This window comes from Perna viridis, chromosome 7 (genome assembly GCF_037379345.1).
Source record: "Perna viridis isolate PV_CMFRI_1.1 ecotype Kerala chromosome 7, ASM3737934v1, whole genome shotgun sequence".
Taxonomy (NCBI): domain Eukaryota; kingdom Metazoa; phylum Mollusca; class Bivalvia; order Mytilida; family Mytilidae; genus Perna; species Perna viridis.
Genome location: NC_142451.1, coordinates 20178660 through 20193383, shown reverse-complemented (window position 1 = coordinate 20193383; position 14724 = coordinate 20178660). Strand labels below are relative to the sequence as shown.

Below are 14724 nucleotides of genomic sequence, written 5' to 3'. Positions count from 1 at the left end.
CTTTTCATAGCCAGCTCCCCATTATTTAAATGTGAAGCAGCTATCTTGGTTATTCTATTTTTCATTGGTGAGGGGAGTTCAAATTTAATTAATTAGATTTTGTTTTGTATTTTGTTCACAAGATTGAAAACCATGATTTAGAAAAGTATTTTAAAATAATTGTTTTTATCTTATAACACTGCATAGAAATCTTATGTATAATTATGAAAATGAAACCTCAATTAAATGCTTCATTAAACTGTAATTTTCCTAAAAAAAGGTACCCTCCTAATTAAAACTATAGTTAAGGAACAAGTGTTGTACAATATGCAAACAGAAGTTCATTTTAAATGAAGTCATTGATTTATTAAATGTGAAGGGTTTCCACTGGAATTTTATTGTTCCAGATTAACTGCACTGGTATTCACAGTTAGGGATTAATAGTTATGTTATTTTCAAATTAAATATTTAGAGTAAATGTTATTTTCATTGGAATTACAACTCGGAATTTAGTGCAATTATACAACTAGAATCAAATGGAGAATATTTCTCAGTTTTACTTTCATTGTAATTGTTGTTCTGGATTAAATACTATGATTTACAGCTTTGATTTGAGTTTTTTTTATGTTAAAGAGTAATCAAGGGAACCAAGGTTATATCGATAGTTCTGATGAAATCTAATGTACTTAATCCACAAGTATAAATCCAATGCAAAAAAGAATTTGCATTGGATTTATGTTTATGGATTAAGTTCATTAGATTTCATCAGAACTTTATATACATGTACATGTATACCGGCACTATAGTTAAAGTAGATACATTAAAGGAGTATACTAGTATTTCAATGCACATACATTGAATAAATAAAGACAGTATTTAATGGATTTAGACTTGAAATGGTGCGATTCAAATAAATAGCAGCATATCATTGTAACTTCAAGTTATTGTTCATTTCATGGAAGTTTACTTTCTATAAGAAGTTTATTGTTTTTTTCTTCAACTTGCCATTTTATATTTGTTATCAACTTGGGGGCCTTTGAGTTTAAAGCTTTTTGTCTTGGAAAAATATATAAAATATTCATAACCATTAGTTTTCCACATTTTCTAGCAAGTACGAAAAATGTATTGTACAAACTCCTAAACACATTGTGGGTGATATTCATAAGCTGCGAAAATTCCATATGATGTAAAACATAGAGGGTATTGGCTGTCTTACACTTGTACAGGTAAATTTTCAAGGGTGAGTGGCTACATATTCATCAACTCTTAACAAATAGCACATGTTTAGTTTAAATGTCCCAATAGCTTTGTCAATCCTTTGTATTGTTCAGCAGATTGTTAAAAAAGGGTGTCATGGTAGTAGGAAAGTCACGGTAATACCTTTTAATCATGTAACATTTACTTTTGTTACTTTGCATGTATTATTTTTTTTGTAATTTAATGTTCTGTGTTATTTTTCTGTTTTCCATGTCTGGTCTTTGTTCCTGGATTATATTCTTTTGATTTTCACTAGAATATTGGTTCCCTTGATTATTCTTAAAAGTATGTGTAGATATCGATAGAGCAGGGACAGTGATTATAGATTTAAATAAGAATAGAAAGATATATCGAAGGAATAGACTACTTGCAATGATAAATCATAAATAGTGATATTCGAAACATTCAAGTGACATAAAAGAAATTATTATTTCTTTAGAATATGACTATGAACATGATGAATTTGAAAGTGATCGGCAGTAACAATCATGCTGAATTTAATGTGTGAATTTTTATTTAGTATCACAGCACACCAGATTATATCACAATTCATTTTACTTGAACTATGTATTGATGACTGACCTTTTGGAATGTTGAAAAGATGAATCTATAATTAAACAATAATGTGTCCCGAGTGTCAGTATTTGCCTCGGTCATTTCAAATTAATAGAAATAAAATTATTTGTGAATTGGTTGCGTAGTGAAAGTTTGTCCACTCAAACAATAGTTGATGTGTTAATTAAACATGCATGATTTATCAGATTATGTTAAGTAAGTTCGTCTTTTTTATCGATTTTCGAATTGTCCTTTGTTTAGACAACGAATGATATAAGATTATACAATTGAAGTTTCAGATCCATAGCAAAGGATATTTCAGTCTTTTTCAATTAAAAACAAATGGGTGTGTCATACATGTCCATACTGCCAGAACTATCACCTGAGGTGGTGAACATTTTTTTTTATGTTTGACTATTAATCGACGTTGCCAGTCTTCATTCTACAACAAAATTGGACAATTGATAAAAATTGGAAGTGTTAAAAATCTTTCTATTTACTATAAAATGCATAAAAATTGATATAGTCGTTATATAGATATGTGTCTCCAAACCTTGACATGTATACTTCCCGTTAACATGTATACTTCCCGTTAACATGTATACTTCCCGTTAACATGTATACTTCCCGTGTGACATAGATATCATTGCTATGATGGTGTTAATAATTTTGCATGTGTATACATCAAACTTTAAGCCGATAATGCGGCGCGAAGTTAACTTTGTTAAATACTTGCAAAAAACTTAACAGACTGCATTTGGTGTGTAAACCTATAAACTTTTAAAATGTGAAAGGGGTAATAGATTAATGACTACGTGTAGCATATGATTTCTCATTTTTTTTTGTTTTGGCTCGTATATCACTCTAAATAGTTTTATTCTAATGCAGTCCAGCACGTGATGTAAAAAAAAAGAATAAATATTATGGATATTCAGAACTGCAATGATTGAAAATTCGTTTTAGACGATAACTTTCTGTGTTCGTGTTTGTACACTATCTTTTTAATTTGGTTATATGACATGCCTTATATATATATATATATATATATATATATATATATATATATATATTCAAATTTGTAGAAAGATATATCATATATAATGTAGTAGATATTTTCTAATTTGTTTTCAATGAAATTTTACAAAATGCATATGGTATCTTATGCAATGTATATGTTTAATAAGATATCTTATAAAGCATATGAGACATCTCATATGTTTTATAAGATATAAAGGATATAAGATACCACGTAACTTTGTAAGATATATTGTATATTTCATAAGAAATCTTAAAAACACATAGAAGATATTTAATAGATAATAGAAGATATCTAGAAATTGGAATAAATATTAGTGCGGCGTGCCATATGGTTTAGTCGTTGGGTTGTGTAGTGAAAATTAACTTAATCATAAAGAATCACTCACATGTATATAAACTGTTTGACGTAGTTCTTGTTTTAGGTCGTTTGATGGAAAACTGAAAATAAATAGTTAAATCCTACTATCTAAAAAAACAACAAGATACAAACTCTGATGTCTATGTAGTATGTCTGTAAACATAGAGGTACATAATATTTAGTTTTGAACTATAAGAGATAATAATAACTCATACCATACATTAAAGTTTTTTGTTTGCTTCATTCTTAGATATATTTGCCGGTCCGTAAATAATTTAAAAGACCGCTTCGTGACATCATAATTTATATAAAAAGTGATGTATGTTTTTCTCTTTTCTTCAACACGAGTTCTCCAGAAAAAAAAAAAGAAACTACGTTTGAAAATGTATAACATTACAATTACATCATTATTGCAACATATAGACCGGTTGGTTGTCCACAGAAACCAATGGACCTCAGCTACACTTCCATTCAGATAGATATTTTTGGGGCCACCAACCAATCCAAATATTGCAATATGGCCCTCAGCAAAATAAACTTTTACTTAATTCATCAACGTTACAATCCAAAACTTACATATTATACCCAAAAAAATAAATAATTAAAATGTCAATAAAGGCTAGTACGTCGAGCAAACCAAAGGTATACTATTCAAATATTAGTACAGGTTCCTGTAGTAATTATTTATTCTCATTAAAAAACAGAATGAATATGTAAGTATGTATGTTTTAAAATATTAAAGTGTTATAGAAAATTCTTACTGTTTCTTTTTCTCCAAGAACATCGTAAATATATTCCCAAGTCGATGTGTATTTTTGGGGATTTTCTGAAAATCAAATTTAAAAACTGGTTCAATTATCAAATTTTTGAAAATACCGGACAATATCAAAATGTGTTTTATATTTTAGAAAAAAAAATCAAGGAGGGGTAGATTTGAACTCATTTTAACATGGGTAGGCATTTATATTCGATTATATAAATGAGAATATAAACGCAAAACCCATGTTAAAATGAGTACAAATCTACCCCCGGAAGGAATAATTTCTTTTCTAATATGACAAATACAGTAATTTTTTTGACAAAAATTTCCCTTGGCGTAGCCAAAATAACGGTTGTTCCGTATGGAAGTTGTATTAAATTTATATATTTATGTCATCGTATGTGTTAAATGTGTGTATTTATATAATTGATTTTAATTTGGAAACCTTTCAGCCTTTAAATCATCGTGTAAACGTTTTTAAATGAGTGTTTTGTCTCGTAGCGACGGTAAAAGAAAAGACAGTGGGCAGGTGCTAAAGGTGGGGTTGTACTGTTATGTACTGTTTGAAGATATGAAGACGTCACACTCTTTACGTTGACGAACTCCCAAACAATTAGAGTGGGGAAACCCTGTTGGACCCTAGTAGGATCAGGGAGTAGGTCAGGGCGTCAACAGAGCAGCCCAGCCGTCAGTAGGACATACTCTCAATCAGTTCTTTGGTCAGGTATCCCGAAGGCTGGGCTTCGCTACCGCCAACTACTAACACACATCTACTAATACAATCGCCGCAAGGGGCGGTCGTGCGAGATCCGCAAAGATAGACAAGAACCCGTAAAAAAACCACCAATCGGAAAGAAGACGTCATTTAGTTCATTTAACGAATATTAATTGATCCGCAAATGAACCATTTGATGTGATTACATAGATTTTGAAATAATGCATATAATACAAAAACATGTCGTCAAAAGAAAATAATCACTTGTTCCGCAGTTGAGATTCTAAAACAAAAAGTTATTTCGTTTTTGCAAATCTCAGGCACGAATTCTTTATATGAGAATGATACACAGCAAGCAATTTTCCCCAAGTACTCTTTCTCAAAATTATAACCAATCGCTTGAACATGGTGACGCCTTCGTAAACTCTATTTTCCAATTTACTACCCAACAATTAGCGGTCATAAAACTCAGTTTTTTTTTAACTTTGGTTATTTTGCATCTCAAAGATATGATTATTTGATATTGACAACATGAATACACTGATAGACTACAATACAAACCGGAGAGTGTATATCTTGGAAATTCTATCTGCGATTCGTCATCACTCCACCTATCATACACAAATCTAGTGCCAAAACTGTTCCAAGTATTATAATAGCAGGTTGGTATTCGCCCATGAAAGAAACCATAACTCTGGTATTCACTGAATATTAGATTTTTTTTTAATTGAAACTAAAAAACATACAGACTTGTTTCAAAAACATTTACAATTCGCTCCTTGGAGATACCAGTGATGAATTTGAATTTAATTCACAAAATATTTGCAGATGACAGACATATTCAAATGTTCGATTTTAAAGTTTTTATTGAAACTAGAGAAAATAGACATTTGTCACAAACTTTAACAATTAACTCCTCGGAGATCCTAGTGATGAACTTGAAATTATTTCACAAAACATTTGACATGACATATTCAAAAGTTGTTTATATAGTTTATATAAGCATACGTTCAGCGTTAAAGTATTTTTTTTCTCTATTTGGCTATTTTTATGAAAAACAAGCACAAACAAAGTCTGATCCGCGAAACTGATTATTTTCACTTAGAATGTGCGTTGAGAGAGAGAGAGATACATTACATTTCTTTTGAAATTTTCAAATTAATTTGTTTGCACGATGTTAATTATTGTCGCATGATATAATGCTTCATGACAATAAGTTCAAGAACAAATTCATTCCATTAAAAAAAGATTGATTACGGCGTATGCTTGATGGTGATTTTTTATTACTTTATTTTATTACTTTTATTTTTTATTTTTATTATTTTGATTTTAAAGGGGGTCATGTTGCTAGTGCTTTAGTGTTTTTGTGTGTGACGTCTTATTTCCCATCTCTATTAGTATTTGTTATCTATCTCATACGGTTCGCTACATTGTGTATGTAGATTGTCGTTGTTTCATGTGTTTATGTCAAGGCCACGTGTTCATGTTAAGGCCAAGCGTTTGGATTTTGATGGATTTGAATCATCTCACTGCTGACGCTTCGGAATTTGTTTGACCAATATTGATGGAAACATATATTCACTCCACAGAATACTAAAACATCCACAAACTTGACAATTAGTACGTATACAGTAGTAACTATATCTCCACAAAAAAGGACATGCATTTGATAAGAAAGTTTTCGCTTTGCAGAGACTTCTTCCAATACACGTACAGTCCCCGTATGGGATAAACTTCCCACTTCCCCCATACCCCATACCCCATTGCCCCATGCCTCATACCACATTGCCCCATGCCCCATTCCCGAAAGCTCTGTCCCCATTCTCCCATTGCCCTCTCCCTCACTGATTGCATCGCATAATTTCCAGGTGTCCAATGCCTATTTCCCATTCCAAAAAGGAAACATAAAAATTAAACGTTTTATCAAACACATATAATGCATTAGGTTGGACCTGTATAATTGTTTAAATAAACAGAGTGAAGTTTTAAAAGGCATTTCACATCAGCTTCTTAAAACAAGTCATTAAAATCCTAAATGACATTTATTCATTTTATTATCCTACTGCCTAATTTGATATAATTTTGAACTCTTAATCTGAATAATTTAATACTTTATACATAAAAAAATGAAATTAATTCCTCAAGCATTCTATATAAAACTTCATGCATAAAAATGCATGTATAATGCATGAGGAATGAATTTATGTGCAGTACTAAGTATGAAATTGCATGTAGAATGCTTGAGGAATTAATGCATGTGCATTAGAGAGTACAAAATTGCATCTTACATACATAAAGAAAACAAATATATGTGCAGTAGAGAGTAAAATATTGCATGTTGAATGCATCAGAATATATTTCTGTGCAACACATAGTATGAAATGGCATGTAGAATGCATGAGGAATGAATTTATGTGCAGTACTAAGTATGAAACTGCATATAGAATGCCTTAGGAATGAATTTATGTGCAGTACAGGGTATGAAATTTCATGTAGAATACCTGAGTAATGAATTTACGTGCAGTACTAAGCATGAATATGCATGTAGAATGCATGAGGAATGAATTTATGTGCAGTAGAGAGTAAAGAAAATTGCATGTTGAATGCATGAGGAATAAATGTATGTGCAGTACAAAGTATGCAATTGTATGTAGAATGCCTTAGGAATGAATTTATGTGCAGTAGAGAGTAAAGAAAATTTCATGTTGAATGAATGAAGAATGGATTTATTTGTAATACAGGGTATGAAATCTCAAGTAGAATGCCTGAGTAATAAATTTATGTGCAGTACTAAGCATGAATCTGCATGTAGAATGCATAAGGAATGAATTTATGTGCAGTAGAGAGTAAAGAAAATTGCATGTTGAATGCATGAGGAATAAATTTCTGTGTAGCACAGGGTATGAAATGGCATGTAGAATGCATGAGAAATGAATGTATGTGCAGTACTAAGTATGAAATTGCATGAAGAATGCCTTAGGAATGAATTTATGTGCAGTAAAGAGTAAAGAAAATTTCATGTTGAATGAATGAGGAATGAATTTATTGGTAGTACAGGGTATGAAATCTCATGTAGAATGCCTGAGTAATACATTTATGTGCAGTACTAAGCATGAATCTGCATGTATAATGCATGAGGAATGAATTTCTGTGTAGCACAGGGTATTAAATGGCATGTGGAATGCCTTAGGAATGAATTTATGTGCAGTACAGGGTATGAAATTTCATGTAGAATGCATGAGTAATGAATTTACGTGCAGTACTAAGAATGAATATGCATGTAGAATGCATGAGGTATGAATTTATGTGCAGTAGAGAGTAAAGAAAATTGCATGTTGAATGCATGAGGAATAAATTTCTGCGTAGCACAGGGTATGAAATGGCATGTAGAATGCATGAGGAATGAATGTATGTGCAGTACTAAGTATGAAATTGCATGTAGAATGCCTTAGGAATGAATTTATGCGCAGTAGAGAGTAAAGAAAATTTCATGTTGAATGAATGAGGAATGAATTTATTTGTAGTACAGGGTATGAAATCTCATGTAGAATGCCTGAGTAATAAATTTATGTGCAGTACTAAGCATGAATCTGCATGTAGAATGCATGAGGAATGAATTTATGTGCAGTAGAGAGTACAAAAATGCAAGTTCAATGCATGAGGAATAAATTTCTGTGTAGCACAGGGTATGAAATGGCATGTAGAATGCATGAGGAATGAATTTATGCGCAGTAGAGAGTAAAGAAAATTTCATGTTGAATGAATGAAGAATGAATTTATTTGTAGTACAGGGTATGAAATCTCATGTAGAATGCCTGAGTAATAAATGTATGTGCAGTACTAAGCATGAATCTGCATGTAGAATGCATGAGGAATGAATTTATGTGCAGTAGAGAGTACAAAAATGCAAGTTCAATGCATGAGGAATAAATTTCTATGTAGCACAGGGTATGAAAAGGCATGTAGAATGCCTTAGGAATGAATTTATGTGCAGTACAGGGTAGGAGATCTCATGTAGAATGCCTGAATAATGAATTAACGTGCAGTACTAAGAATGAATATGCATGTAGAAGGCATGAGGAATGAATTTATGTGCAGTAGAGAGTAAAGAAAATTTCATGTTGAATGAATGAGGAATGAATTTATTTGTAGTACAGGGTATGAAATCTCATGTAGAATGCCTGAGTAATAAATTTATATGCAGTACTAAGCATGAATCTGCATGTAGAATGCATGAGGAATGAATTTCTGTGTAGCAAATGGTATGAAATGGCATGTAGAATGCCTTAGGAATGAATTTATGTGCAGTACAGGGTATGAAATTTCATGTAGAATGCCTGAGTAATGAATTTACGTGCAGTACTAAGAATGAATATGCATGTAGAATGCATGAGGAATGAATTTATGTGCAGTAGAGAGTAAAGAAAATTGCATGTTGAATGCATGAGGAATAAATTTCTGCGTAGCACAGGGTATGAAATGGCATGTAGAATGCATGAGGAATGAATGTATGTGCAGTACTAAGTATGAAATTGCATGTAGAATGCCTTAGGAATGAATTTATGCGCAGTAGAGAGTAAAGAAAATTTCATGTTGAATGAATGAGGAATGAATGTATTTGTAGTACAGGGTATGAAATCTCATGTAGAATGCCTGAGTAATAAATTTATGTGCAGTACTAAGCATGAATCTGCATGTAGAATGCATGAGGAATGAATTTATGTGCAGTAGAGAGTAAAAAAATGCAAGTTCAATGCATGAGGAATAAATTTCTGTGTAGCACAGGGTATGAAATGGCATGTAGAATGCATGAGGAATGAATTTATGTGCAGTAGAGAGTAAAGAAAATTTCATGTTGAATGAATGAGGAATGAATTTATTTGTAGTACAGGATACGAAATCTAATGTAGAATGCCTGAGTAATAAATTTATGTGCAGTACTAAGCATGAATCTGCATGTAGGATGCATGAGGAATGAATTTATGTGCAGTAGAGAGTAAAACAATGCTAGTTAAATGCATGAGGAATAAATTTCTGTGTAGCACAGGGTATGAAATGGCATGTAGAATGCCTTAGGAATGAATTTATGTGCAGTACAGGGTAGGAAATTTCATGTAGAATGCATGCGTAATGAATTTACGTGCAGTACTAAGAATGAATATGCATGTAGAATGCATGAAGAATGAATTTCTGTGTAGCACAGGGTATGAAATGGCATGTAGAATGCATGAGGGATGAATATATGTGCAGTACTAAGTATGAAATTGCATGAAGAATGCCTTAGGAATGAATTGACGTGCAGAAGAGAGTAAGAAAAGTTCATGTTGAATGCATGAGGAATGAATTTATTTCTAGTACAGGGTTTGAAATCTCATGTAGAATGCCTGAGTAATGAATTAACGTGCAGTACTAAGAATGAATATGCATGTAGAATGCATGAAGAATGAATTTCTGTGTAGCACAGGGTATGAAATGGCATGTAGAATGCATGAGGAATGAATTTATGTGCAGTAGAGAGTAAAGAAAATTTCATGTTGAATGAATGAGGAATGAATTTATTTGTAGTACAGGATATGAAATCTTATGTAGAATGCCTGAGTAATAAATTTATGTGCAATACTAAGCATTAATCTGCATGTAGAATGCATGAGGAATGAATTTATGTGCAGTAGAGAGTAAAGAAAATTGCATGTTGAATGCATGAGGAATAAATTTCTGCGTAGCACAGGGTATGAAATGGCATGTAGAATGCCTTAGGAATGAATTTATGTGCAGTACAGGGTAGGAAATTTCATGTAGAATGCCTGCGTAATGAATTTACGTGCAGTACTAAGAATGAATATGCATGTAGAATGCATGAAGAATGAATTTCTGTGTAGCACAGGGTATGAAATGGCATGTAGAATGCACGAGGAATGAATATATGTGCAGTACTAAGTATGAAATTGCATGAAGAATGCCTTAGGAATGAATTGACGTGCAGAAGAGAGTAAGAAAATTTCATGTTGAATGCATGAGGAATGAATTTATTTGTAGTACAGGGTTTGAAATCTCATGTAGAATGCCTGAGTAATGAATTAACGTGCAGTACTAAGAATGAATATGCATGTAGAATGCATGAGGAATGAATTTATGTGCAGTAGAGAGTAAAGAAAATTGGATGTTGAATGCATGAGGAATAAATTTCTGTGTAGCACAGGGTATGAAATGGCATGTAGAATGCATGAGGAATGAATATATGTGCAGTACTAAGTATGAAATTGCATGAAGAATGCCTTAGGAATGAATTTATGTGCAGTAGAGAGTAAAGAAAATTTCATGTTGAATGAATGAGGAATGAATTTATTTGTAGTACAGGGTATGAAATCTCATGTAGAATGCCTGAGTAATAAATTTATGTGCAGTACTAAGCATGAATCTGCATGTAGAATGCATGAGGAATGAATTTCTGTGTAGCAAAGGGTATGAAATGGCATGTAGAATGCCTTAGGAATGAATTTATGTGCAGTACAGGGCATGAAATTTCATGTAGAATGCCTGAGTAATGAATTTACGTGCAGTACTAAGAATGAATATGCATGTAGAATGCATGAGGAATGAATTTATGTGCAGTAGAGAGTAAAGAAAAGTGCATGTTGAATGCATGAGGAATAAATTTCTGTGTAGCACAGGGTATGAAATGGCATGTAGAATGCATGAGGAATGAATATATGTGCAGTACTAAGTATGAAATTGCATGAAGAATGCCTTAGGAATGAATTTCTGTGCAGTAGAGAGTAAGAAAATTTCATGTTGAATGCATGAGGAATGAATTTATTTGTAGTACAGGGTATGAAATCTCAAGTAGAATTCCTGAGTAATAAATTTATGTGCAGTACTAAGCATGAATCTGTATGTAGAATGCATGAGGAATGAATTTATATGCAGTAGAGAGTAAAGAAAATTGCATGTTGAATGCATGAGGAATAAATTTCTGTGTAGCACAGGGTATGAAATGGCATGTAGAATGCATGAGGAATGAATGTATGTGCAGTACTAAGTATGAAATTGCATGTAGAATGCCTTAGGAATGAATTTATGTGCAGTAGAGAGTAAAGAAAATTTCATGTTGAATGAATGAGGAATGAATTTATTTGTAGTACAGGGTATGAAATCTCATGTAGAATGCCTGAGTAATAAATTTATGTGCAGTACTAAGCATGAATCTGCATGTAGAATGCATGAGGAATGAATTTATGTGCAGTAGAGAGTAAAAAAATGCAAGTTGAATGCATGAGGAATAAATTTCTGTGTAGCACAGGGTATGAAATGGCATGTAGAATGAATGAGGAATGAATTTATGTGCAGTAGAGAGTAAAGAAAATTTCATGTTGAATGAATGAGGAATGAATTTATTTGTAGTACAGGGTATGAAATCTCATGTAGAATGCCTGAGTAATAAATGTATGTGCAGTACTAAGCATGAATCTGCATGTAGAATGCATGAGGAATGAATGTATGTGCAGTAGAGAGTAAAAAAATGCATGTTGAATGCATGAGGAATAAATTTCTGTGTAGCACAGGGTATGAAATGGCATGTAGAATGCCTTAGGAATGAATTGATGTGCAGTAGAGAGTAAAGAAAATTTCATGTTGAATGAATGAGGAATGAATTTATTTATAGTACAGGGTATGAAATCTCATGTAGAATGCCTGAGTAATAACTTTATGTGCAGTACTAAGCATGAATCTGCATGTAGGATGCATGAGGAATGAATTTATGTGCAGTAGAGAGTAAAACAATGCAAGTTAAATGCATGATGAATAAATTTCTGTGTAGGACAGGGTATGAAATGGCATGTAGAATGCCTTAGGAATGAATTTATGTGCAGTACTAAGTTTGAAATTTCATGTAGAATGCCTGCGTAATGAATTTACGTGCAGTACTAAGAATGAATATGCATGTAGAATGCATAAGGAATGAATTTCTGTGTAGCACAGGGTATGAAATGGCATGTAGAATGCATGAGAAATGAATATATGTGCAGTACTAAGTATGAAATTGCATGAAGAATTCCTTAGGAATGAATTGACGTGCAGAAGAGAGTAAGAAAATTTCATGTTGAATGCATGAGAAATGAATTTATTTGTAGTACAGGGTATGAAATCTCAAGTAGAATGCATGAGTAATAAATTTATGTGCAGTACTAGGTATGAAATTCCATGTAGAATGCCTTAGGAATGAATTTATGTGCCGTAAAGTGTAAAGAAAATTTCATGTTGAATAAATGAGGAATGAATTTATTTGTAGTACAGGGTACGATATCTCAAGTAGAATGCCTGAGTAATAAATTTATGTGCAGTACTAAGTATGAAATTGCATGAAGAATGCTTTAGGAATGAATTTATGTGCAGTAAAGAGTAAGAAAATTTCATGTTGAATGCCTGAGTAATGAATTGACGTGCAGTGCTAAGCATGACTATGCATGTAGAATGCATGAGGAATGAATTAACGTGCAGTAGAGACTAAAGAAAATTGCATGTTGAATGCATGAGGAATACTTTTCTGTGTAGCACAGGGTATGAAATGGCATGTAGAATGCATGAGGAATGAATATATGTGCAGTACTAAGTATGAAATTGCATGAAGAATGCCTTAGGAATGAATTTATGTGCAGTTGAGAGTAAGAAAATTTCATGTTGAATGCATGAGGAATGCATTTATTTGTAGTACAGGGTATGAAATCTCATGTAGAATGCCTGAGTAATAAATTTATGTGCAGTACTAAGCATGAATCTGCATGTAGAATGCATGAGGAATGGATGTATGTGCAGTAGAGAGTTAAAAAATGCAAGTCGAATGCATAAGGAATAAATTTCTGTGTAACACAGGGTATGAAATGGCATGTAAAATGCATGAGGAATGAATGTATGTGCAGTACTAAGTATGAAATTGCATGTAGAATGCCTTAGGAATGAATTTATGTGGAGTAGAGAGTAAGAAAATTTCATGTTGAATGAATGAGGAATGAATTTATTTGTAGTACAGGGCATGAAATCTTATGTAGAATGCCTGAGTAATAAATTTATGTGCAGTACTAAGCATGAATATGCATGTAGAATGCATGAGGAATGAATTGATTTGCAGTAGAGAGTAAAGAAAATTGCATGTTGAATGCATGAGGAATACATTTCTGTGTAGCACAGGGTATGAAATGGCATGTAGAATGCATGAGGAATGAATATATGTGCAGTACTAAGTATGAAATTGCATGAATGCCTTAGGAATGAATTTATGTGCAGTAGAGAGTAAGAAAATTTCATGTTGAATGCATGAGGAATGAATTTATTTGTAGTACAGGGTATGAAATCTCAAGTAGAATGCCTGAGTAATAAATTTATGTGCAGTACTAAGTATGAAATTGCATGTAGAATGCATTAGGAATGAATTTATGTGCAGTAGAGAGTAAAGAGTAAAGAAAACTTCATGTTGAATGCATGAGGAATGAATTGACGTGCAGTGCTAAGCATGACTATGCATGTAGAATGCATGAGGAATGAATTTATCTGCAGTAGACACTAAAGAAAATTGGATGTTGAATGCATGAGGAATAATTTTCTGTGTAGCACAGGGTATGAAATGGCATGTGGAATGCATGAGGAATGAATATATGTGCAGTACTAAGTATGAAATTGCATGAAGAATGCCTTAGGAATGAATTTATGTGCGGTTGAGAGTAAGAAAATTTCATGTTGAATGCATGAGGAATGAATTTATTTGTAGTACAGGGTATGAAATCCTATGTAGAATGCCTGAGTAATAAATTTATGTGCAGTACTAAGCATGAATATGCATGTAGAATGCGTGAGGAATGAATTTATGTGCAGTAGAGATTAAAAAAATGCAATTTGAATGCATGAGGAATAAATTTCTGTGTAGCACAGGGTATGAAATGGCATGTAGAATGCATGAGGAATGAATATATGTGCAGTACTAAGTATGAAATTGCATGAAGAATGCCTTAGGAATGAATTTATGTGCAGTAGAGAGTAGGAAAATTTCATGTTGAATGCATGAGGAAT

General features: G+C 32.5%; 1 protein-coding gene across 1 annotated transcript in view; it reads right to left on the bottom strand.

Moving 5' to 3' along the window:
* Positions 1-1732: 1732 nt before the first annotated feature.
* The window catches only part of LOC148611723 (uncharacterized), a 64429-nt gene continuing 51437 nt past the window's right edge, over positions 1733-14724 (bottom strand). Inside the window, exons 8-11 of the mRNA XM_088592552.1 lie at positions 5224-5366; positions 3949-4013; positions 3216-3267; positions 1733-2233 (exon numbers count right to left, since the gene is read on the bottom strand). Coding sequence (XP_088448678.1) covers positions 2232-2233; positions 3216-3267; positions 3949-4013; positions 5224-5366 — 262 coding nt within the window. The 3' untranslated portion in view covers positions 1733-2231. The remainder of the gene's footprint in view (positions 2234-3215; positions 3268-3948; positions 4014-5223; positions 5367-14724) is intronic.